The sequence below is a fragment of the Bidens hawaiensis genome, unplaced genomic scaffold (genome assembly GCF_021521415.1).
Source record: "Bidens hawaiensis isolate Kalapana, Puna unplaced genomic scaffold, B.hawaiensis_p1.1 tig00005061_1, whole genome shotgun sequence".
NCBI lineage: Eukaryota > Viridiplantae > Streptophyta > Magnoliopsida > Asterales > Asteraceae > Bidens > Bidens hawaiensis.
In genome coordinates, this window is record NW_027491322.1 from 453,283 (window position 1) to 478,183 (window position 24,901).

At 35.3% G+C, this 24,901-nt stretch overlaps 2 protein-coding genes and 1 pseudogene across 2 annotated transcripts; all 3 read left to right on the forward strand.

Annotated features, from left to right (window-relative positions):
- Positions 1 to 2,158: 2,158 nt before the first annotated feature.
- On the forward strand, positions 2,159 to 5,352 carry LOC143628741 (putative pectinesterase/pectinesterase inhibitor 24; annotated as a pseudogene).
- A 1,205-nt stretch (positions 5,353 to 6,557) lies between these two features.
- Positions 6,558 to 11,060, forward strand: LOC143628742 (COP9 signalosome complex subunit 3-like). Its single transcript, XM_077098242.1, has 11 exons — positions 6,558 to 6,754; positions 8,353 to 8,468; positions 8,544 to 8,790; positions 8,917 to 8,974; positions 9,097 to 9,186; positions 9,494 to 9,559; positions 9,808 to 9,897; positions 10,052 to 10,210; positions 10,302 to 10,423; positions 10,517 to 10,589; positions 10,701 to 11,060. Exons 1-11 carry the CDS (start codon positions 6,558 to 6,560, stop codon positions 10,767 to 10,769), a joined length of 1,287 nt encoding a protein of 428 aa, XP_076954357.1. The 3' UTR covers positions 10,770 to 11,060.
- A 10,289-nt stretch (positions 11,061 to 21,349) lies between these two features.
- LOC143628671 (uncharacterized) lies at positions 21,350 to 22,237 on the forward strand. The gene has a single exon (XM_077098197.1). It carries the CDS (start codon positions 21,350 to 21,352, stop codon positions 22,235 to 22,237), a length of 888 nt encoding a protein of 295 aa, XP_076954312.1.
- The last annotated feature ends 2,664 nt before the right edge of the window (positions 22,238 to 24,901 follow it).

Here is a 24,901-nt window from a genome sequence, read left to right on the forward strand (position 1 = left end):
GCGCGCGCTCGAGTCTTCTCGCGCTAGACCTTAAGTCTTTTCTTCAGTTTAGGTCAGCCTGTATGCTTTTGAAATATCTTATCTTTTGTTTGAGCACTTTAGGTCAGTTCCGACATCTGTCCGAAAAGCCACTTTCGGCGCAGCATGCGCACCAATCCTATTGGTTGACAGAAAAAGTGACTGACATAATCTTTTGAAATCTTCTTTTGCATGTCTTGAACAGTGCTTTATCTGACACCTCCCATGCTTTGACCTGTAACCTGTCAGCTTTTCCCCATCCCCTGCAGCTGCCGGCATATCTTTTGATATCTTTTGCTTTTGGTTTCTTGTACTTTTTAATATCTTTTGCTTGATTTGATAAGATCTTTTCCTCCTTTTAAGGGATTGTGTTCCCTTGGGTTTTCCTATAAATTAAGCTAATTTCTTGTTTATTAACACTACACACACTACACTTAAACACTCCCCAAATCTCTCTCCCTTTTTGCTCTCTGCCGAAGATCCTCACTCCTCTCTCTGCCTCCGCCTTCTCTTCTGTTCTGCCCAGAATCTCGGTAAATATAAATATATATATTTTGTTTTAATTGGTTTAACTAACAAAAATCGATACTTACTGCATATATTCAAGACATAAAAACCAATCGTTAAACCAATAACCTCTTATTTATAGGTTAACTTGTGCTTGTTTGAAAGTTGGTTCTTGCATTATCTTTCAACACACCTTTTACAGGTGAGTAATCTCGTACTTAATCCCCTTTTATTTTTAACGTTTTGGGATGTTCATGTGTTCGTACAACTTGAGTCTTAAACTTGTTTATGAAATTTATGTGCGCAAAACCCCATGTGTTATGGACGTTTACTTGGCTGTTTATTTGTATGTGTGAATCATTAACCGCTTTGTTCGGCCTATTCCGAAGTTTTCATGGATCCATTAGATGAACACGGGAGACCTATCGTTTACGGTTTTCTTGTTTTGTTTACACATGCACGTATGATTTCTTGTTTTTGTGCTCAATTGGGAGCACGGATTGAACTATGAGCTATGATCTATTTAGGCTTGATCACAATCTGATTACACCCTATGTTAAACCCCAGTTAAGCACATGTTGCGCGCAGTGTTTATTATTATCTATTAAACTTGATTTCTCACCGACACGCAAGTGTTGACGTTTTATTTTAACACATGTTCAGGTTTGCTGTAGCTGCTTTTGGGAATCTCAAGGACACGTAGGATGTTTTCTTTTTCTTTGGACCTAGATTAAAATGTAACAAGACAAATTATGTTATTTGAATATTTTAAGTTTTGATATGATTTATGTTACTTTACGATTCTTGTTCTGCGCGTGCGCAATGAAAATGTATTTATTAAATATTGACGCCCAAATAGTGTCACAAGTAATGAAACAATACGTGGCGCCCCGATGTATAATCCGCCTTCGGTCGGGGTGTTACAGCACCGGGCCGGTTGGTAAAACCCGCGCGGTGATAAGATACAGCGTTGTCGGTCCAGAGCGTTGAGGCGTTAATTTGACGCGAATTCGATTGGGTTCTGTTACATGCGTTATGATACTAGAACTAAAACAAAAAATAAAACCAAAAAGTATATGAAAATGGAGGTGGACCAATGGGTTGCCGTTGTTGGTAAAACTCAGGCGCTGATTAGACCCGAGCGTTGTCGAACCTGGAAGTTGAGGCGGTAAATTTACGCAAATTCGTTCGGTTTCCGTCACGTTGTTATTGTACCGAACTAAAACAAAAAAAACAAACAAGTACAATTAGCATTCGGTCGGGTTCGTTACATTCGTCACGATACCAGTACTAAAACAAAACACGATGAATATACATGAATTCAGTTGGCTTCCATTACGTTTGTTACGATACCAGAACTATAATAATTGCCTTAAAAAAAACTATCCTTAAACCATTACATATGAGCATGTATTTTGCTAAAGTCAACTATTGTCCCATTTAATAATCTTAAATCTTGAATCAATGTTCATGAGAGCCACTCACAAGTTGAAATTAATCTCCCCATTTAACATGATGCTTTGCACGTATAATAATATCATATTTATTTCCCTTCATTGCCTTATAAATCACCAACACTTCAAAGCAAACACAACCAAATCATCACAACAAGAACTAATTCAAAACCAACAGCCATGAGTTCCCTTAACCCCTATGGAAAATTAGACGAAGCCGAACAAGCGCGGCTAGACGCACGAAGAAAAACAAGAAAAAGAATCGCACTTATCGCAATATCATCTCTCATTCTTGTCATTGTTGTAGTTGCCGCAGTCGTGGGAACTACGCATAAAAAAGACCAAAAACATAATGGTAACGAGTCGCAAACGCAATCCGCTTTGGCTTCCATCAAAGCGGTTTGTGACACCACATTGTACCCGGATACATGTTACACTTCTTTATCTTCTTTAGCAAACTCGACACATGTCCAACCCGACGAGTTACTCAAACTATCGGTTTTAGTCGCTATGAGCGAGCTTTCAAAAGTGTCGACGCTTCCAGAGCTCAAGAACTGCAATGAACTGCTCGATCTTGCACTTGATCATTTAAACGATACGCTGACATCAGCGTCCGGGGCTAATTTGGTATCGATAGGTTCGGTTTTGGATGATCTTATGACATGGCTTAGTGCTGCTGGGACATACCAACAAACATGCATTGATAGTTTACAAGAAAATGGTTTGGACATCCTTAAAACATCAACTGAGTTAACAAGCAACAGTCTAGCTATTATAAAGGGGCTTTCAAACGTTGCGAATGCGTACAACCAAAGACGACGACGGTTGATGAGTGTAGGAGGGAGCGGTGACATGCCCGAATGGTTGTCTGGGAAAGACCGGAAACTGCTGCAGAAGACGAAGCAAATCAAGGCGGATGTGGTGGTGGCTGAAGAAACACTAATCGACCCCGAGTAGATTATGGATAATCTGGGGGTTAAGTAATGTTTCCCACGAGGGTTAGGTCCGGCAAAGAAGGATGTTCTTCAGATGACCTGCAAAACAGACACCGTGAGCTCGTCACTGAGAAGGGGGGGGGTTCCTCCTTGTGACCACCCTCCGGCGTGAGAATCAGACTAGATTGCTCTGAATATAAGAGTATATTGAGAGAAATAGCTAGTGAAGATAAAATACCAGATGATCATACCGTTCCAAGGTGTTGGAGTATTTATAGCCGAAGGTAGGTTTCCAAGCAGGTACAGCCAGCTGTATAATATTCATGTTCTACCAACTACGGGCTACGCACGTGCCATGCTGGTTAGTGGGTAGGCAGCGGCTGATAGTGACCAGGCCGGCTGTGTACTATTCCTTTTCCACCAACTGCAGGCTATGTGCGTGCCACGACAAGGATTGGTGAGTAGGCAGCGGCTAATAGTGACAAACAGTACTAGAGCATGCTCCTCGTACTGTTTGTCGGTGAGCTGTCACCCTGTGATTGGTTCATGGGCTGCTTTGGTCAGATCTTGTCTATTTTGTCCATACCTTGGCAGGTATAGTACAAAAGATCTTCCAGAAGCATACGGACTGGCTCATTTGGGCGGGAGTATTTCCGCCTTGCTCATTCCTTCAGGTGACACTGAATTATTGAGTTAGTGCCTTGTGCGTGTAGCCTTGCTATTAGTGCGGGTAGCCTTCCCTGATGGCTTGTATCCGCAGCTGCGGGGACAGGCGGGGTACCTCACCATTGGGAGGCTTTCCCTGCGTGAACAGCTGGCGTACTGCGCGTAAGGTCTTCATCTCTGAGCATGGTGGGTCCTGCGGAACCAGTTGGTCCTTGCGCAGACGTCCCTCTGCAAGGTGAGTCTTGCGGGTCCAACTGGGCTCTGCTGGGACTTGATAAAAGCAAGAAAAGATTTGTGATATATGTGAAGAAGGGGGTTTACTTTGAGAATGTTCGGGTCGAAAAGCCTAAATGGAATGTGATGATGATCGGCGATGGTATGGATTCGACGATTGTATCAGGAAGTAAAAATGTTGTTGAGGGCACGCCAACGTTTCAATCCGCAACTTTTGGTGAGTACGTAATATCTAGGCGCGTGTAACACCTTATACAGGCTCATATGAACATTTTCTTATCATACTGGCCATATATGGTCATACGACCTTTTCACTAGGCATTTAACTTTAAACGAACATGAACACTTGATCGAACACATATTTTGTGTCCGTGCTCGTTTATTTTTAAAGGGAACATGTTTGTGTTCGTTTGTTTAACTTCTAAACAAGCAGTTCACGAACATAACTGAACAAAGATAAACAAACAAAAATGAACATATATAAATAAATGAACACAAACAAACATAAACGGACATAAATGAATACACTTAAATGAACACAAATGACCAAATATAATACCATGACTAGATGACTCTTTAAATAATATTTAAATATTTTCTATCAATAGTAACAAACATAAACGAACATAAATGAACATAAATAAACAAACATAAACAGATGTTCACAAACATAAATGAATGAACGAAATACGTGTTCATGTTCGTTCGTTTACTTAAACACATTTTTGTTAATGTTTGTTCATTTATTAAATAAACGAACATAAACGAGCTTCCCGTCGAACGGTTCACCAAGTGTTCGGTTCGCTTACGGACCTACTTTTCACATTCACAAATCCTTTCTAATTACCTATTCTTGGCGCAGCTGTGTTCGGCAAAGGGTTTATAGCCGAGACATGGGCTTCCGCAACACAGCCGGCGCTGCAAACCATCAAGCTGTTGCCCTAATGTCAACCGCGGACCAGTCAACCTTCTACCGTTGCCGCATTGACGCATTCCAAGACTCTCTTTACGCTCACTCCAACCGTCAGTTTTACAAAGAATGCAACATTTATGGCACGGTAGACTTCATATTTGGGAACTCGGCCGTCGTCCTTCAAAGCTGTAACATTCTTCCAAGGAGGCCAATGACCGGGCAACAAAACACGATCACCGCACAAGGCAAATTCGATCCTAACCAAAACACTGGCATTTCAATCCAGAACTGCAACATTTCACCATTCGGAAACTTGAGTGATATTCACACGTTTCTCGGACGTCCATGGAAGAACCATTCGACGACAGTTTACATTAATAATAACATGAATGGCTTCATTGATCCAAAGGGGTGGATGCCATGGGTTGGAACATCGGCTCCCAGCACGATATTCTACGCAGAATTTGGTAACACTGGTGCGGGTGCAGTGACGAAGAATCGGGTTAACTGGAAAGGATTGAAGTTTATAACAAGCAAACAAGCTAGTAAGTTTACTGTTAAATCTTTTATTCATGGGGACAAGTGGATTAAAGATGCAGGTGTTCCATACAAGTCTGGACTATGATAAGTTGATAACTACTTTTTGAACAATTCTTTTTGGAGTATAATTTCTCCTGTTTTACATGTTTTCACATTCATTTTGTAATGATCTGTATGGTGTATTGTGTACGATTTTTATTCAAGAAATAAGAGTTTAATGTGATATACAAATGATTATAACAGTTCGTGACAACCTTATAATGATTGTAATGACTAATGAAGTAGATAGTAGATATATTTTGTTTAAACATGTTAAATTTAGCAAATTACTGGCAACTAGACTATATAAATATGTCATACCTTGTTTTGGACATTTTGTATAAGAACCCAACATGCTAAACCGTGATTTGGTTTGGTTTGGTTTGGTTTAAGAGTATCTATTACTATAGGTTTGGTTCACGGTTTGAAAAAAAAAAAACCGAGTAAGCACCTCTAGCAGTGCAAGAAACCAAAAAAACCGATATGAAACCGAAAAAACAGAAAATCCAAACCAAAAAAATTGAACCAGAACAAAAACTTACGGTTTGGTTTTATGTTTTGTAAAAACCGAAGTTACAGTTTGGTTTTGGTTTTGCTTGTAATAAAAACCTAACCAAACCGAACCTCTAGTTTATTTTTAATGTATTAATTAGAGGATTTTTCTCTACTCACTAAGACACTATTCCATTTACTGTTGAATATTTTATTATTTTCTTAAATCATTGGTATATATATGTGTTTTCTTGACCACTCAATTCCATCGACTTTACTTTCCCGGCTTTGCTAAATTTGTCTACTTTCATTCCACTTTTGTTTTAGCACCATGACTCATCATCATCATTGGTCTTGCTTTTTAATTCTATTTGGTAGGTGAGTTACCCTGGTTCATCTTTTAATTTAAATAGCTAGTAATTTGTAAGAATTTTACTAAATATGTAACTCAAATATTTAACAAAATTATTTATACCTTAATTCATCATTTTCGACAACTTGGTTTTCACCTTAAAATTTTCAAGATCATATAGCAAAAACTGAAAAAGCCACCCCCAAACAGATTAAAAAATACGTAACCCAAAATTTCTAAGTTTCGTTTATGTTTCGATTTTAGCTCAAACCCGACCCGAATCCATCTATCCTCCACAGGACACGAATTGGTTTTGCTTTATCGAAGCAACACACACACACACACACAAACCCGAATCCAAAATCACAATCAATTGAATTGAATTCGATAACAGCAGGAGGAGGAGGATGATCTTAAATGCGAACTCAGTGGACTCACTGGTGACAGAAATCCAAGCGTTATCGGCCACTTCTCACGATTTACTTGAACTGCACAAGCGTTTGAAGGACTACGATGACGTCATCCGATCACAAGCCGCATCGTTTGCCTCTTGTCTTACTCGAATCGATCCTTCGATTCACTCCCTCGGTTATCTCTACATTCTGTAAGCCCTAATTTTGCTATTTATTATTAAATTATTATTATTATTATTATTATTGTAATCAGTTACTACCAGACTTAGGGTTTTGAATTTGTATTGTACGGACATCACATGCTGAGTTTATGTTCGTCCGTTAAGCTTTTATCAGCCAACTGTTAACTGAAAAGTAAACATGTTCGTGCACGGTTCACTGACACGCTAACACTGTTTTATTTGATTTGGCTACGGTTCGGTCCGGCTACCGAGTTTGTGTTGGTGTTTAATTTAACTTTCGGTTTCATATGTTCATTTTATGTATAAGTTATTATAAAATCATAGTTATCAAATGTGTTAAGTGCACTCACTTAGGGCCTAGGCGCAAGGCGCAAAATAACCGCACTTAAATAAAAATTTAAAATATATTATGTATATGAAAAATAATACTATTCTTCAAATAAAATAAACGAAAGCTATTATATAACATCTAAGATCATCTAATTAGTACCAAAAGTTCTAAAATAGTCAAGATTCAAATGTAATTCCAGAACTTGAATAACAAAATGTATCAATATAATGTCTTTGACCTCTCCTATATCTAAGTTGCAATAGCACATTAGCACTCCTTGTGTTTCTTTTGCTCGGCTTTTATCTTCTCATGTTCTTGGCATAGACAATGTTGAAGCGCTCGCCTAGGAACTAGAAGCGCATTTATTGAGCCTCGCCTGAAAAATGAGCACAGGCGCAAGAAGCTAGGGCTTTTAATAACTATGTTTAAAATACTGATAGTTTTGTTTTATAGTTCATAATTTTGCTTAAATCTATATGCTAAGATTAGAGATGTCAAGTATTAAAACCTTTAATGAACAAACATAAACAAGCATTAACGAACATAAGACGCAAACGAACAGAAAAGCGAACGCGCACGGCTTCACGGACACAATGGAACGAACATGGCCAATGTTCTTGTTCATTCATTTAGTTAATCGAACGGAATTACTTGTTCATGCCCGTTCACTTATTAAACTAACGAACATAAACAAACTTCCCGCTGAACAGTTTGCTGGAAGTTTGGTTCGTTCGCAGCATTATATGTGTCTACTGAGTGCTGATTTGAGTTCTTTGTATTCTTGATTTTGTATAAAGTTAATCATTGTTGTCTAAACTGATTTCTTTACTTATTTTGATTTGCGTTATTATGCTAATTTTTAAAATTCTGCAATTTACTATTTTCTTGATCGTTTTATGCTGTTTATCGTGCTTGCTTTTATGCTTCTCTTGATATGTGTTCCATATAAGCTTTCTTATTAATTATTAAGTTGATATTCATAGAGTATAACCGTGTTGAACTGTACATAACAGTGTGCAATGAGCAAGTTTTGTAAGTTGTAATCACATGATTTACACGCGTGATCAACTTCTGATAGTTAAATGATACTTTTGACTGTAAGTACTCTTGATACACTTGTTTGAAAGATGTTTCTTCTCTCAAATGAATAATGAGTTTGTATTTGGAAAGAAGAAAAATGAATTAAAGAGTTGTTCGTGGGTGCAATTTATCAGATATTAAATAAATTTTATCATGGGAAATAGTTATATGACTCGATGTCTATATGTTATAACAGGGAAGCATGTACAGCAGGTCCAGTTCCAGAAGCACAAGCAAACGAGTTTATTATATCCGTTGTCGGATTTATTGATGTATGCAGTTTTGAGCAGATCCGCTTGGTGCCTGACAAATGTACGGTTATAGATGTTCAAATATGGTTTTTTTTAACTTTTGTATCATATTAATATTTTTACCATATTGGCACAGTCATATCTGTTTGTAAAAGACTACACGAGCAACTTATAAATCTTAATGCCCCTATGAGAGCTGTGGGACCCCTGCTGACGGCTATACGCAAGATTCAGGCCTCATCTGAGCATTTAACTCCTTTACACCCAGATTTTCTTCAAGTCTGTTTGTTAGCTAAGTGTTATAAAATTGGTTATGGCATTTTGGAGGATGATATATATGAAGTTGATCAACCAAGGGACTTTTTTCTTTACTGCTATTACGGGTGAGTTATATTGTTTTTATCTAGGAATACTAGTGGTGTACCCTTTACATCTTCATGTATTAACTGAGGTAATACGTTACCAATATACAATATTGTTAACTTTTTGTTCATTTGATTTTCTGCTAGTGGGATGATTTGCATAGGACATAAACGTTTTGCCAAAGCATTGGAGCTCTTCCACAATGTGTGTCACTTTCCTTTTAATTAGCTTATTTTTTCACATCTTTTTCCTATATTATATATGCATAATATAAGTGTAAACTTATGTGACTTTTTCATGATTCTTGGTCTCAATTCTATTTTCAGGTGGTAACTGCTCCCATGTCTACTATGAATGCTATTGCTGTTGAAGCGTACAAGAAATACATATTGGTCTCACTCATTCATCTTCGCCAGGTGCATGTTTTTCATACTTATGAATATGAACTTCAAGTATATAGATATTGGTTCGTGGCATAGGCCACATATGCATACGAATATGCAACTTCATTTCTTAGTTGGTATTCAAAACATGAATTGTCTTTCGGGAGCAGCATAGGAATATTACGTGTTTTATATTATTTAAACTCTGCATATAAATTAACTTTGTAATCCTAATGAATATACTTGCATCTGCTGGGATTTATTTTTTAACTGGCACACAATATATATTAATCAACCTAAAGATACCTCTGTGATTAATTGGAGTTTTGTTACTTTGCAGTTTTCTGCCAGTTTTCCCAAGTATACGTCTTCAGTTGCTCAAAGGAATCTAAAGAATCTCTGTCTGGTAATTTCTAGTCTTTCTATTAAGACAATATCATTTTTTTCCCTTATTTGGCCTCACGTAACTATTTGAACTGTAGCCATTTCAATTGTTTAATGCCAATACAATATGAATGTACCTTCTAGTTCATCAAACCTTATGTTATTAGTGTAATTTGTAGCTCATGTATGCTTTAATAACTCTACGTATTGTTCTGATCACCTTAAAACAGTGTTTTTATTTATCTATATTTTTATTTTTGTTCCAAGTAGCCCTACATTGAGTTGGCAACTAGTTACAACACTGGAACTATTTCAGAACTCAAGGCATTTGTCCAAGCGAACCGGGAGAAGTTTGAGAATGTGAGTTCTAAAATTTACTTTAAAATTGTCGCGTGTAGATGTTGCATTTTTGATCCATTTATGAATGGGTCGATTTGGGTTTCTCTTTCATCTAGCATGTGTCAAAATAGAAGAAAACGGATAAAAGGATGAACTACATAATATTATTTTGCAGGGAAACGATCTTGGATTGGTAAATCAGGTTGTGTCATCCATGTACAAAAGAAACATCCAGAGGTTGACCCAGACATATTTGACTTTATCCCTTAAAGACATTGCCAACACTGCACAAATTGACACCTCTAAGGAAGCTGAAATGCATGTACTTCAAATGGTAACCAGAATATGAACACGTGTTTTTCTAAATATCATGTACTTTTTCTATTTGAAGGTTTTAAAATCCCCCGTTTTCATGTTATTGAAAGATTGAGGATGGTGAGATCTATGCAACTATTAACCAGAAGGCCGGAATGGTTAGGTTTCTTGAGGATCCCGAGCAATATAAAACGTGCGAGATGATTGAACATATTGATTCATCAATCCAAAGGTATAATATTCAGACTTCGATATTTAATCATCTTGTATTATTATTGCTGTTTTAAAATATAACTAGTCTTTGCTTTTTTCTGTGGTAAATCAGAATCATGAAAATGTCAAAGAAGCTGAAAACAATGGATGAATCCATGTCGTGTGATCCGCTATATCTGTCCAAGGTATGATATTTTGATTCCGACTAGGAAAAAAACATGCTGAACGAAATGGTTATTTTTGAGGTTCTGTTTGATTGTGAACGTCGTGTACCATAATGATTGTAAAATTTTCAGATTGGGAGAGAACGACAACGATTTGACTTCGATGATTTTGATAATGTTCCTCAGAAGTTAAACTTATGAGAGAGATGCCTGAACGCAGTTTTATAAGAGGATATATATCATTGGCTTGATTCCAATCCGGTAGCACGTTTTGTTTCGTTGATTTAGAAGGTTTTAAACAGTTGATACTTTTTTTAATATGTTTCAAACCTTTTGACTGTTTATTTGCTGTCAAGTTTGTCATATCTACCAACTGTCTTGAGCGGTAAACTTACACCTAAAATTGTCCTTATTTTGGGTAAATGTTGCTACAAATAATCTCCGGCTCAGGTATGGAGGCGCATGTAATAATGGTGGTTAACTGGCGTAATGGCTGGTGGTGTCTTCGATATGCGTTGCACAATCAATCAACTGTTCTTGTCATAAGACGAATGAGGCTTGTCTATGTGGCCAGACTCCGGTGTGAGAGTAAGTACTTGGTTGAGAGAGAAATAGGAGCGCATATAATGCTTATAGTTAATCAATGTGAGCAAACATGTGTGGTATGGAAGTGAGGGTCTTCTATGTCAGGTCATATGTTAGACACGGCTGCTATGTTGTACCTCATGTCATGTCTCATGCTGACAAGTCAACGACTCTTTTACCTACAAGATCCTTTGTCAGACGAGAGATCATAATTAACATGGCAGAGGAAGAGTCATCATGCTTATGATACGAATTTCATATTGTTGTGTCCCATTGATTCAAAAGTGTGCATGTCTGGTTTACGAAGATACAAACTTTTTTATGAAGGGCAACTCGCACACCCTCTAAACCTAGTGCTAAATCTATAACAATGCCTATCATAGGAGTAGAAATCCAAAACATTTGAGGAGAAACATCTTTACTACACATCTTCATACCATTAGACTACAAGCTCTTAGGTTTGATGCAAGGATCATCTCTTTAGTAAATAGGGTCAAAACTAGCTTTTCAATTAATTGAGATGTTTTTTTTTACAACAAATTGTAAAGAAACAACAAATAATATGATTACAAAGACAAGAATATCATACGACGACAAAAAAGTAGTAAAAGTTTACTCAAAATTTCGCTCCAAAAAGAAAAAAAAAATACCAATTTAACCTTGGTATTTCTATCTTTACACAAAGCATACCATTCCCGTAACACAACGGTCTGAAGAGCCCGACGTTCGACCTCTTCTGGTGTCACTTCAAATAACGTTGTGGGATCCTTGTGTTTCTTCATGTCTTTCTCCTTTTTTATCATCACTGTCATCATCATCATTGATTTTGGGTGTCTTAGGTGGTGGCTGAGCTGCCTTTAACAAATTAGCAAGGCGATCCGTTCCATCCTTAGCCGCTCATCTGCAGCCACCTTCACTTCATATTCTGGCATTACTCCACATCGCCTTCAGACTTCAGCTAGGCCATGTACTCGACGTTTCTGCTTACTTCACTGACTCGCACCAAATATCATCATTCTCAAGAAACATCCATGCCATGTTTTTGCAGTGTAGCATAGCTGTTGAAAAGACACATGCTCACAAGTCATAACACATGAGAAACACTTATGATGTCAATACAAAGTTGGTTTACAACCTATTTTGACTTGTAGCTTTTCGGCGAATACATTATGACCCGTTTGATGTTAAGCAGTCCAGGGTCGTCTCTGACAATCCTTTAAAAGTTTGGGCTTGGGACGAGCATAAAAAAGAGCATCTGAAATCACGTTTTTAATTATGTATAAAGAATTTGACAATTTTACCTATCGGGTTGCATTTTCAAAGCCCAATATGGACCAAAGCAAAAAATTAATAATAATAAAAAGTTACTAAAATAGCCTGTAGGAAACACAAAAGTAAAGTTTTTTCTTTAGAAATAAAAAAAAACAACTTATGACATCTGATAGACTACCACTCTTTTCATTACACTAAAATGAGTTATTTTGTGTACTTACGTTTTAAAACAAAATCATATATAAAATATATATAATTTTTTTTAACGATTATGGATCTCTTGAAACTTGGGAGAATGAACCTAGATCCCCCAACCTCCTTGACCCCTTTTTGGGCCGGCCCTATTAAGCACAACCCGAATATAACTTTTCAAATAAAGGAGTTGGAATTACAAATTATTTGATTTTGGGGACGCAGATGGGATTCAAGTGGATATTTGTACTGTCACTGGCCTCGCTTCAAGCTGCTTACTACAGGCGCTTGAGGTTTTCGGTTTTGAAGTCGCGTAAGCTTGTTCATGATGTCGTCAACTAGCACACGCGCTGTTTGTTGAAAAAATATTCCTGATATAGGACTCAAAATTGAAAAATAATTATTTCTGTATTAGAATTGGGATATGGTTTTTTGTACTAAAACTTGTACAAGCATATGCTTTTGAACATGAAATAAGCTGTTTTAATTAGATTAAAATGTGATTACATTAGATATTTTGTTATATCATGAAAAAACCAGCAGCATCTGGAATTTTATTCATTTGAAAAGTTTAAACAATAATAATATTAAACTAGTAGGATTAATTTATATGTGGCGACAAACGTGCTACCTATGAGAATCAAACAGTGTAATTATATTTACAAGTAGTGTAGTTGTGTAATTACATTGTAGATGGGATTCTCACAGTTAGCACGTTAATTTAATTTGTATTTGATCCAAACCTATACTTGTATATCATAAATTGTAGTTAGGGGTGGTAAATGGGTTGGGTTGGGGTCGAACGAGTCATGGGTTGAAACGGGTCATGGGTTAGAACGAGTCAATTAAAAAAAGGGTTGCTTTGGTTTGGGTCGGAACAAGTTAGAGTCAGAACGGGTTTCAATTTTTTTTCTTTCGAACGAGGATAACGCGGAAACATTTTAGTTTTTTTAGGTTTTTTTTTTTTCGATTTATATTTTGAGTTATGATTTTTTTATTATTTTTTTAAATTTTTTTAGGGGTTTTCTATTAAGATAAAAAATCCCTAGAAAATATTTTCAAAAAAAAAAGAATAAAAAAAATCATAACTCAAAATATAAATCAAAAACAAAAAAGTAAAAAAAATAAAATAAAATGTTTATCCGTTCTCTTCGTTCCGGGGAAAAAAACCTCGAGAAATGAGCCAAAACCGAAAAAATTGACAAAAACGAAACCAAAACCGAACCGAACCCGTCCCGTGTTAAAACTTATGTCGGCTCGAAACCTATTCCAAGCCAAAACCTAAACCGAACTCGTTCCAATTCAAAACTCATTTTGTACCGAAACATATCCGACCTGAACCTGCCACATTTCCTTATGACACTAACCCACATCGGCCCATTTCTTTAAATTTGTTGAACCATTTTGACCCGAAAATAACAAGCTTGGATTTCAAGTGATCCATTTTAACCTTTTAGGTAAATAGCTTACCCAAACCAGCTCATTTAATTTTCAAATCAACACAAATTTAACTCATTTGAAATGCTTTGGTTCAAGACTGCCACCCTAATTGTAATTAACTTAATTATAAGTATAAGATTTGAGTATTTAAAATGAGGATACCTTATATATTTTAGTTGGATATTATGAATACTTTGGTAGCATAATATAATATTCATCTTGAATATTTCACTGAAAGTACTATAAAGAAATTTTGTAAATGAAAATATTTGTATAACTATTTATACTTTATACACTTGAGTTGATTTTATGCATTTTTAAACACCATTTAACTTGTTACAAAATATCTTGTAGTGTTTGCTAGCCAGATCAATCATGATATAATATAGCATGGAATTACCAATTAAAGCTAGATGAAGTCGTATTATGTCATGATATATTTAATATATTATATATAATATGATCACCACTTTTAGTATTATAATATTATCCTCATGATGCGTGGATTGATTCTTTCTGTCGACAGACTTACACGCCTATAAATCTACATCTAAACTAGCATCGTATGTTTATAATGAAACTTGAACCCCTATCATTCGAAAGAGACATCATTTAAATACCTTGGTATTATTAAGCTACATGTCCTTTTAACTTCGATGACATTTAAAATTTTCGAAATCAATATTTTTCTGTCATTTATGGATATTTTGGATTTAATGGGGGGTCAAATTTCTAAAGGGGCAAAGCATGTTTCAGCTTTCGGGTCATGACTTTGGTGACGAATCTTTATAGTCATGACTTTGGTGACGAATCAAAAGATTGAGTTTGAACATTTAATTTAGGGATTAAATTCAAAGTTAATATTTTTCTCTCATTTGTTGGATAATTTGGATTTGATATGGGTCAAATTCCTAAAAGCGGTAATATTTTCGGCATATGTTAGTCTTTTATGTATATATATGTTTGTCGACTATAATATCTCGTTGTATGTATAATCTATTTGAATTGTAAAGTTTTATGACATTGCAGTGTGATATAGACTACAAGGAAACAATTATAACAAAGTTGTCAATTTACAAAAGTTTAAAATTATTTATGGTTCAAAAGCAATTTGAGAATATGCATGTTTATTTAACATTATCTATACTTTGATTTTTTTTATTATTTATATAGTTTAAATTATTTAAGCGGTGTAGTATTATAGTATATGAGTACCCTAGTTCAGCTAATATATGAAAAGTAGATAACATAATTAACACCGAATAACAATTGTCCTAACAACATGACACTATGCTCCTACTAGCTCCCTACAACGAATCCAGCAATGATATTCTATTATTTGTAGGGAGTAGGAGCATAGTCTATAGGGAGTAGGAGCATAGTGCCATGTTGTTAGATTTATAAAGAAATATTATTTGTAAACCTTCGAATCAGTTATGGAGCTATGAAGCAATTAGATTTATAAACATACTGAATGAAGTCTCTGAATCAATCAACCTTCTTAATGACCATGATGGTGGGTTCCAAACAACCCCTAATTAATAATACCTAGAATACTATGTGAAAGTTATATGGTGCATTCAAAGTTGAGGGTTTAGACTTTGGTACCGGCACAACATCTTTTACTCATAACATAAAGTTAGTCGAAGAATGACATAACCCAAAAGTTGGAAAACAACTTTAATCGCACCGTGGATGGACAAAGGTCTTTCATAGGGAGAAGTGAGAAGACTCTAACTCAAAACAGACCCGTTAGTGTAAAAAATATTAAATATAGTTTAAATAGATTAGGTTCGTTTTCAAAATTCTTAATCACCTTTTATAATCCCTAACTTTGTATGAATAACAATTCAATGTTTGCTAAGTTATATCCACACTCACTTCTTGTTGTTCACGGGGAAAACGTTAATCTCTTTGAAGAAGCAACTGAAAATGTTTCTCTCCTAAAATTTTTTTCTATCAAACACTTAGTTTCCACTTTATAATATGTGCGTATATTGAATAGTGTTTTATCGAGTTCTTCAAACAAGTGAAGAACTCGATAAAACACTATTCAAAGAGACTGTTTATGAAGAACTTGGTACTACTGAATACACTCCATATATTTAAGTGTTACAATAAATAAATAATATCATTATAATTTTTATATAGTTTTTTAAATATATACTTCACAGCCTACAAAATATTAAGAATTTTTCTGGTATACAATTCGGGTATATGGTTCGGGTAAACGGGTATGCGCTTTTTAGTAATTGGGGCGGGTATCATCGAATCCCATACCCAGCCCATACCCGCGAAAGTTTTTAAATTTCAATCCCATAGCTGCCCATTATACCCCTTGAGTTTCGGGTATATCCGTCGGGCTTGGGCTTTTTTTACAGCCCCATGAGAGAAGAATATGTAGCTCATCAATGAAACCAGCATAATGGGAAACTTTAAAATGTTGGGAAGAATAGAATTTATTCCCACATTCTTTTTATTTTTTATTTTTTATTCTTGAATACGTGCATTACTGATTATTTATTTGTGTTACACTTGGCCTTCTAGGGAGTTTTAACTTAGTTGTCTAAAATATTTTCATTATTAAAGAAGGCCATAACCATGGTTGCCAAGCTACCTTGAGTTGATATTGCTGACGGCATAGCCCACTGCGTCTAAGCAAGCTGGTGTAGGTGGAGAGCATGCGAGATACGTCATAAAAAGACAAAATAGAACAAAAGTTTGTTATGGTTGTACATAGTATTCTGTCGTGTGTACTATGTTAACTAGTGAATTTGAGTGTAATTAAGGGGTAATTTGTGCATGAAAATAGTTAAATTCTGTAAAAATGAACACTACAAAAAATAAGTATTATCGATGAAAAACACGTTGGTAAATACTAACGGATTACCAATGGATCTCTCAAAATTTAAAATAATATAGTAATGATGATAGTTTTTAATTCGAGAGTAAACGGAAAAATATTAAGAAACTCATAGGAAAAAAAACTCCTATTTTTTTTTAAAAAAAAGGTTATTTTATTAAATTAAAAAAATAGTAAAGAAATTCAAGAATAATAGAAAAACATATTAAGAAATGCTAAATAATTTATAAAAGCAAAATATATTTTAAATATAACTTGGCAACAATTTGTATGCAGTACTAATATGTCTTTTAATAATATGAGAAATGAATACACTGATATACAACTTTTTAAAATATGTTGGCAACCAATGTTGTTGAGTCCGGGCTGGACCGTCGGCCCCCTAACCAGTCCGGTCCTGTGTAGTTCGCTCGGCTCTTAGAGAACCGAACCATTCAACCGGTTTTACCAAGTTGTTCGACCGGTTATACCAGTGAACCGGTTGCTTGTCCGGTTCATTGACCAATCACGTTTTGAAAACATTGTTGGCAACAAACATACAAAATTCACTTCCAGTATTTTATCACATAAAAAAAGTAATGGTCTTGTCAATATTTATTAACGTAAAAGAAGCAACATTAGGGTCATTTTCATTGTTATAACAACAATTAAGTAAAAAAAATTGTAACAAACGAACTGTATATAACAGATATACTTTGTTTTAATTATGATAATAAGATGATTACGCAACTTTTGTCTCATTCTATTTTTTTATTTTCATTATACTTGTCAATAATAATATTATTACACCATACACATAAATTTTATCTTAAATTTTTTAAAAACTTAACCGATAAATTCTTTAAATCTACTTTAAATTTACATCAATATACATCATCGGAATAGAATTATCAAATATCAACCACTTGAGGAGCAAGTGAGCAAGAGCAGAAACAAAGCTAACTCATGTTTAACAAGGTAACCACTCAAGGAAGATCTTAAAATGAATTTATTCTCGAGTCAAGCTAGTTTCTGTTGAAGCACATGGACATGGTCGAGCTAAACCCTTAGTCCTTATTCCCGCATGCATGCTTTTGAGGTTATGGTAAAGTTTGTTAAGAAACCAAGTTTTGGTGAGGTTATGAGTGCATGATACACACTCAATTATTTTGTATCATGTAGATAGATGTTACTGGGGTGATGTTGTTTTCTTATGCATCAAAGTCATTAACAAAATTGAGAAGTGACACATTTTGATCACTTGTATTACAAAATAAATAAATAAATTGTATAGCTGTGATTCATTAAAAAAATGGATTTATATTTTCTGAACTACTATTTAGATTATTGACGGACCACTGACCTACCCAACTACCTCAACTCCCCGAATAACCTAAACACCAGATTTAAGAGGAAACCCATCATAAGTAAAAAAGACTCTCCTTATTTTTTATTACGGCCAACGAATTTTCCAAATGGGCAAATATCTAAATTTAACACATTGAGATACACTCGTCAAACCCTCACCTAAGCACAACGTTCGTGAGCACTCGCCCGAATGCACGGCACTGCGGTGAGATTAAACCCGTTCAGTTCAATGATCTAACTAGCGAACGCCACATACTCGTCTAGTCTCTCAGCATCACTCGATACTGCTGAAACTAAATGCTCGGGGCGAAAATCAAACCCGGGTAACATTAAACACCAAGCAATGATTTGAAACCCTGGCCGGACCGGCCGGTTCGACCGGGACCCGGTAGGCATGTCGGTCCGGTTCGCTTATAAAACCCGTTTTCTAATAACCCGGACGGGTTTGGCGGTTTCCGGTCCGACCTGAACCGGTGAACCACCGGTTGAACTGGAAAAAGCTTGTTTTTATTAAATAAAAATATTTTGTTCTCGCTGGGAGTCGAACCCAGGACCCTGCCGATATCAAGTGCTTATAAACACCCATTAGCCAACCAAACCAACCTTAATTTATGATTCCTTACCTGAAATATCTTACAATACTAATAAAAGAAAATGTTGAAGCTTAGGTGTCAAGCTTACATTTCACCTAATTCATTGTCTCTCATCTCATTCATTCTAGTTATTCATGGGTCAAAACCATTTTGTCAAATGAGCTATAATATAGTGTGGATTATATTTATTATTGAATCAAGTGTCATTTTTATACCTAAGTTTTGACCAACTACACAATTTTAGTACATTTTTTTAAATTTCTTGCAAATCAACACCCGGTGTTTCCAAAATGATGCTATTTTAGTACTTTTCGTTAACCCTATTTGTTTTTTCCATTAAATCTACATTAAACACGGGGTGGAAAATATTTTAAACGTCATGTATGTGTAGATATCATAAGAATTCTTAGCATTGTTCTCTAGAAAACCACAAGATGTAGGAAAAATATGTATAAATGGTGTGAATGAAAAGTTGTCTAAATATACAAATCATTGAATTGCTAAAATAATAGTCATACTAAAAAGGGAGCACAAAATCAGTTATAAATAATTAATTGTAGTCAAAATCGGGTTTTAAATCATTTGAAAAGAAATAGTTGATTATGATTCTAAAAAACATTAATTAGTGAGGTTATGATTTTAGAAAACATTAATTAGAGAATTATATGGTAATTCTATAGATGGAAACCGGATGATTTGGAAGCCTATGTGGACATACTAGTTGAAGGGCATGTGGATATCTTATGTTGTTTTAATAGAATAATAACATATTTTGAGAATCACAATTGAAATAACTGACCTTATTTATTTTTATCATTTGACAAAACCCGTGTAAATGTGTAATACACGGATTCAAAAGCTAGTAAATCTTATATAGTGAAATAAACATTATAAATGGATATGAAAGTTGCTTAATATTATTTTTTTCTATATATATATAAATTATATATGTATATATAATAGAGTGTATATATATAAATATATTTAAATTATTTATGACGTCATCCGGGTTAGACACCGGTCCGCCCTCACAGGTCAGTCCGAGCTTTGACCCGGTAAGTAAGGCGTCCGGGTCAAGTCTGAAAACATTGACACTAAGTCTCTTTTTTACCACTATACCACAAACTCATTGACAATTACGAAAACTTTATAACCCAACTTAGAACTATTTATTTTATTATTTTTTTTTCACAAGTAAAAAAAGAAAAGAAAAGGAAATTGAATGTATATTGAATGCTTCTACTAATATTATAAAAATAAAACTTTGTCAGGTACAGAATCCACTCGATCAACGCACCTGACTGGGCGCGTGGACCAATAAAAGATTTATAAAATTTAAACAATTGACACGCGTCTCATGTCTGACAAATAAGCACTTACCTATTACAGAAAAAAAAGCACTTACGTGTCCTTTAATTATCACCAAATGCTTTCCGGCACGTGCCACTCCACTTTCCATCAGCCAATCACCGCCCATGGCAGAAAGGCCTGAGTTTTATGAGTATTCGATCCCACTTATCTCACTTTGGGTGAATATTGAGTTAAGCTTTATGATGTTGTTAGTTTGAATTTCGAGCTCACCCGATTTTTCGTCTCACTGTGTATTACGTTAAAGAGTTACGCTTTTGTGACGACATAAGAACTGTCAAGTGGCAGCCGACGATATGATTCAATGGGGGAACGCCCAAGCAAAATTTGAAGCCAGCGTGGGTTCGGGTAAGACAAAATAGTCTGGACAAGGTAAGATCTGGCGCTCTAAATTGGAGAGCAATGTTCTAAAAACCGGTTTTTAATCTGTACAAATTAGGCAAAAAAGTGGTACAACCAGTTGAATAGTTTATCTTGTAATTTCATATAAATGCAACTTTAACTCAAGAAATAACCTAAAAGTACATGATTCCATGTTAAAAATAATTAAAAGTTAATCCATGATAAAATAATAATAATAAAAAATCCCTTAATTTTCAAAAAATAATCCTACAGTTTACACGCTTCAATGTTTATTGCTAGGTTAAAAGTAATTTTGAAAAAAATACGAGCCGCAAATATCAAAAAGTTCTTAAACTTAAAACTGGTGTCGGTAAAAACCGCTATTTTAGGAAAAAACCATCGGTTCAATGTTATTGCAAACCAAAAATATCGGACTTAAAATACCGACTAACTCTATAAAACCTGATTTAACTAGTTCAATCGGCCGGTACGTACATGTTTTTAAAACACTACATTAGAGTGTGGTGGCCAAAATAAGAAAAATTGCTTTTTTAAAAATGAAAACCAATCAGCTCCTTCACACGCTTCTCAAATTATGGACCCCACACAAAACCATCCAAACAATCACAGCCCTCAAATGCAATATGTTGCCCAAGACACGTGTTACCATGCACCGGCGACCGATTATCATTTTTATCCATCATGACTTACATCCTCCGGTCAATATTATCATATTTCCGGTTTGGTTTCGTTAACGCTTTGCATCTATACAAAACTTCATGGACGGCGGAAACGTCAACTCTCGGTCGCGGTGCGTGTCCACCGCGACCGACAGAAACAACAACAATAATAATAATATGATTATAGATCAAATTATGCTGAGATTCCGTCCTATCGCTCCGCGGCCGGTGACCGCGGAGCGATCCGGTAACGCGTTACCGGTTATGAGGAAGAGAGTGAAAAGAAAGTACGTGAGAGTGAAGAAGACGAAGAAGAATAAGAAGAAGATGATGAATGATGTTATTAATTGGTTCGATTTGGATCGGACGGTTGCTGTGACTGTAATGGATCCAGATTATCCAGATCCGTTACAGTCATTACAGAAAGTAACGAATTGGATCAGCTTCGATACAAAAGGCGTTATAAATAATAATGATAATGATTTATTTATTTGTAAACCGCCGCGGCCTTCGGATCTGCATGGAGTAGATCTGGCTGTGGCGGTGAGTAACCGGGAGGTCGCTGAGTCATGGATTACGCTAAAGATGGTAACCGGCACGTGTGAGGACCGGAGGATGTTCGGTTACACGGACGAAGAGATAATGAGGAATCTAAAAGCTGACACGTGTCCGGGTTTCATATCCAATGGTTTTGGATATGATGAGGTGCGCTGGGTGAACCCAGCGTACCAGAGTATGGTTAATGTTGACTCTAACTTAGCTGTCTCAGACTCGTCTGAGGTGGTTGTGTGGCTTGTGGTGAAGGTGGACAAATTGTCAGTGGAAAAATATTTGCCAGCTTTCTCGTGTAGAGTGAGAATCGAGTACCAGTCATCGGACAAGAAGTCGCCTTTGACGGTGCCATGTGATGTTTGTAAGATGAATTCGGGCGAGTTTGCTTGGCGGCTTGATGTCAAATTCGCTTTGAGCTTGGGGCCTTTGAATTAACTAATTAATTCGATTAACAAGTTTCCGAAACAGGTAATTTGATGAATTGAATTAAGAAGTTAGTACGATCGATACTTGTATAATCAGGTATATTATAGACCGTATATAGATGCATATATAACAGAATGTATTGAATACGGTTGTTTGTAGTTTACAACCAGTTGTATTCAATATGTTCTTTATATGTGCATATGATAATAACTGAACCATTGATTATTGTCAGCTATAATAAAATCTGTAAGAAAGATAAGAACAAATTGATATGGCTGCTTTGGATCAAGCTTCAATGAATTAATATGTTATTTGTGATTGCAAAAGTGAAGGTTAATTCATATATTTATAAATATGAAGATGAGTTTAAATTTTTAATATATAGTTTTATTCAATCTAGAAACTAGATTGAAGGTTTGATATACAGTAATGATATGATTTTGTTTTGATGTGTGACAGTAAATTAATTTGTGTAATGTTTAATTACACTTATTTACAAGATAAACATAAAGACACAAATTAATGACCGTTTTTGTAGTAGTGAAAGTTATAGTTAAGTAGTTAAAACAGTAAAATCCGGTAGCGAAAATAAAGTATAAACGTACCTGAGAAAATAGAAGAGAAGAGACGGGTATGATAGTGTTGGTCCGATATTTTTCGCTATGTTATTGGTATATTGAGACACACGAAGTTAAACAAAGAGACTCAATCTCCTAAATGATACTTATGCATGTGTAGCCAAACGCTACTTTTATTTGGTTCAAACCTTCTATATATGTGTGCCAAAATATTTCATATATCCACATAGTTACTATCTATGTAGAGTAGATAGTAACTATGTGGATATATGAAATATTTTGGTATATATATATAGGAAGTTTGGACCAAATAAGTAGATAGTAACTATGTGGACCAAATATAGGAAGTTTGGACCAAATAAACGTAATGCTTGACTTCACATGTATAGGTATCATTTAGGAGATGATCAGTCTCTTTGGTTAACTTCATGTGTCTCAACTTTCAACTTCACAAAGCATGTGACACACAAAGTGTGAGTAAATTCAGGCAAGTGTATATATACATATATATGTGTGTGAATTTTAGAATTTTGGGGAAATTAAAAGTATAGTACAACTTTTTGATAATTGCTAGGTGTCATTAGTTTTACCAAATATACATTCAACTAAAGTCTTTATGTAGACAGTATACATCATGCAAACATATAGTTTATATAGAATATGCATTAGGTGAGTAATGAGTTTGTCATATGAGGCATACTTAAGAATCTGATTTGTTAATATTAATGTGTATTTTTTATTAGCATGTGAGAAATAGAAAGGGCTGAGTGTTAATTAAGCATGGGAGGTTCCTTGCTTTACATAACTACTAATCAATAGGTTATTACTAATCCATATCTATGATTCAATGTCACATCTTGTTTGGTAATGGAGATAAAGTCATGTATTCAAAATCCATTAATCCTAGCCTGCCAATTACTAGAGAGAGTTTCATGCATATAAGCATCCCAATAAAGTTTTTTTGAAGTTAAAAAATGGTTAGTTAATAGTAAAGTGAGGCTTTGAGTCGGAGAAGATAGATGTTTTTGTTAAAGAATATGCTTAAATGAGTTGTGTATGTAAAGAGAAAAAAGATAATGAAGTGTTTCGGGGCATTTTTGAACTATGTGACTAAGACAATAGAGAGAGAAAGGCTTGTCAGGATCCGTTTTTAGACACTCTTGACACGGATGCTCCGTATAAACTAGTTTACAAATTGGAAATAGAGATAATAAAGTGTCTTAGGACGTTTTTAGACTATTTGAGTCGGGCAAGATAAAGAGAGAAGGGTCTTGTCATGGATGCTCAGAATAAACTAGTTTACAAATCGAAAATAACAGTTGTTTTGCGACTGATTTAATTATTATTTAAACAAGATAGGTTTATCAATTAAAATTAATTTTATATGTATGTGTGTTGATTATAAAGTAGGATGAGTATGCAATTGGTTTTCTAATCCAATTTTATGAATGTGATAGTTTAAGGCTTGAGATCTTTAAAGTCTTAGGGTATTTTTAGTTGCAGGTAATGGAATGAAGGGGAAATGGAATGGAATGGACAATAACCAATTGCATACTCATCCTACAAGGGAATGAAATTGATCATTCCATTCCTTTGTCTTGTTTGATTAACCTATAAAAATGAAATAAATTATTTTTTTATGTTGTTTGGTATCCTAAAATATTGTATGATTGAAATAGAAATAATAAAAACGCTCCTATCTCAAAAATATTTTTTTTTTACAAAAAAAAATAAAAATCGCAATGGCGATGGCGGTGGTTTTAGCTCCGGTGTCGAAAATGGTGGTGGCAGTGGCGACGGTGGAAATGGGGGTGGCGGTGGTCAAGTGGTGCTTGTGACATCTGCCCCGATCCGACCCGACCCAGGTACCCGTTTCTCTGACCCGATCTCTCTTTTATGATTTAATATTTATTTATACTTATATTTTACTTTTAATAATAATATATATATTTTCCTTCCCGCCTCTCTCTCTCTTTCTTTCCGCCGTCCCATCCCTCTTCTCTCTTTCCGCCTTCTTGTCGCTGTCCCGCCCTTAAGCCTTGTTTCCCTCTTTTCTTCTAACTCTTTGCTTGTCCTTTGTTCCTTCCCGCCTAAG

Excerpts from the sequence above, each read along its gene's own strand:
- LOC143628742 (XM_077098242.1), top strand. The coding sequence starts at position 6,558 with ATGATCTTAAATGCGAACTCAGTGGACTCACTGGTGACAGAAATCCAA. Across the intron at positions 10,424-10,516 it reads ATTGATTCATCAATCCAAAG|AATCATGAAAATGTCAAAGA; the intron begins GTATAATATTCA and ends GTGGTAAATCAG. Across the intron at positions 10,590-10,700 it reads ATCCGCTATATCTGTCCAAG|ATTGGGAGAGAACGACAACG; the intron begins GTATGATATTTT and ends TAAAATTTTCAG.
- LOC143628671 (XM_077098197.1), top strand. The coding sequence starts at position 21,350 with ATGGACGGCGGAAACGTCAACTCTCGGTCGCGGTGCGTGTCCACCGCG.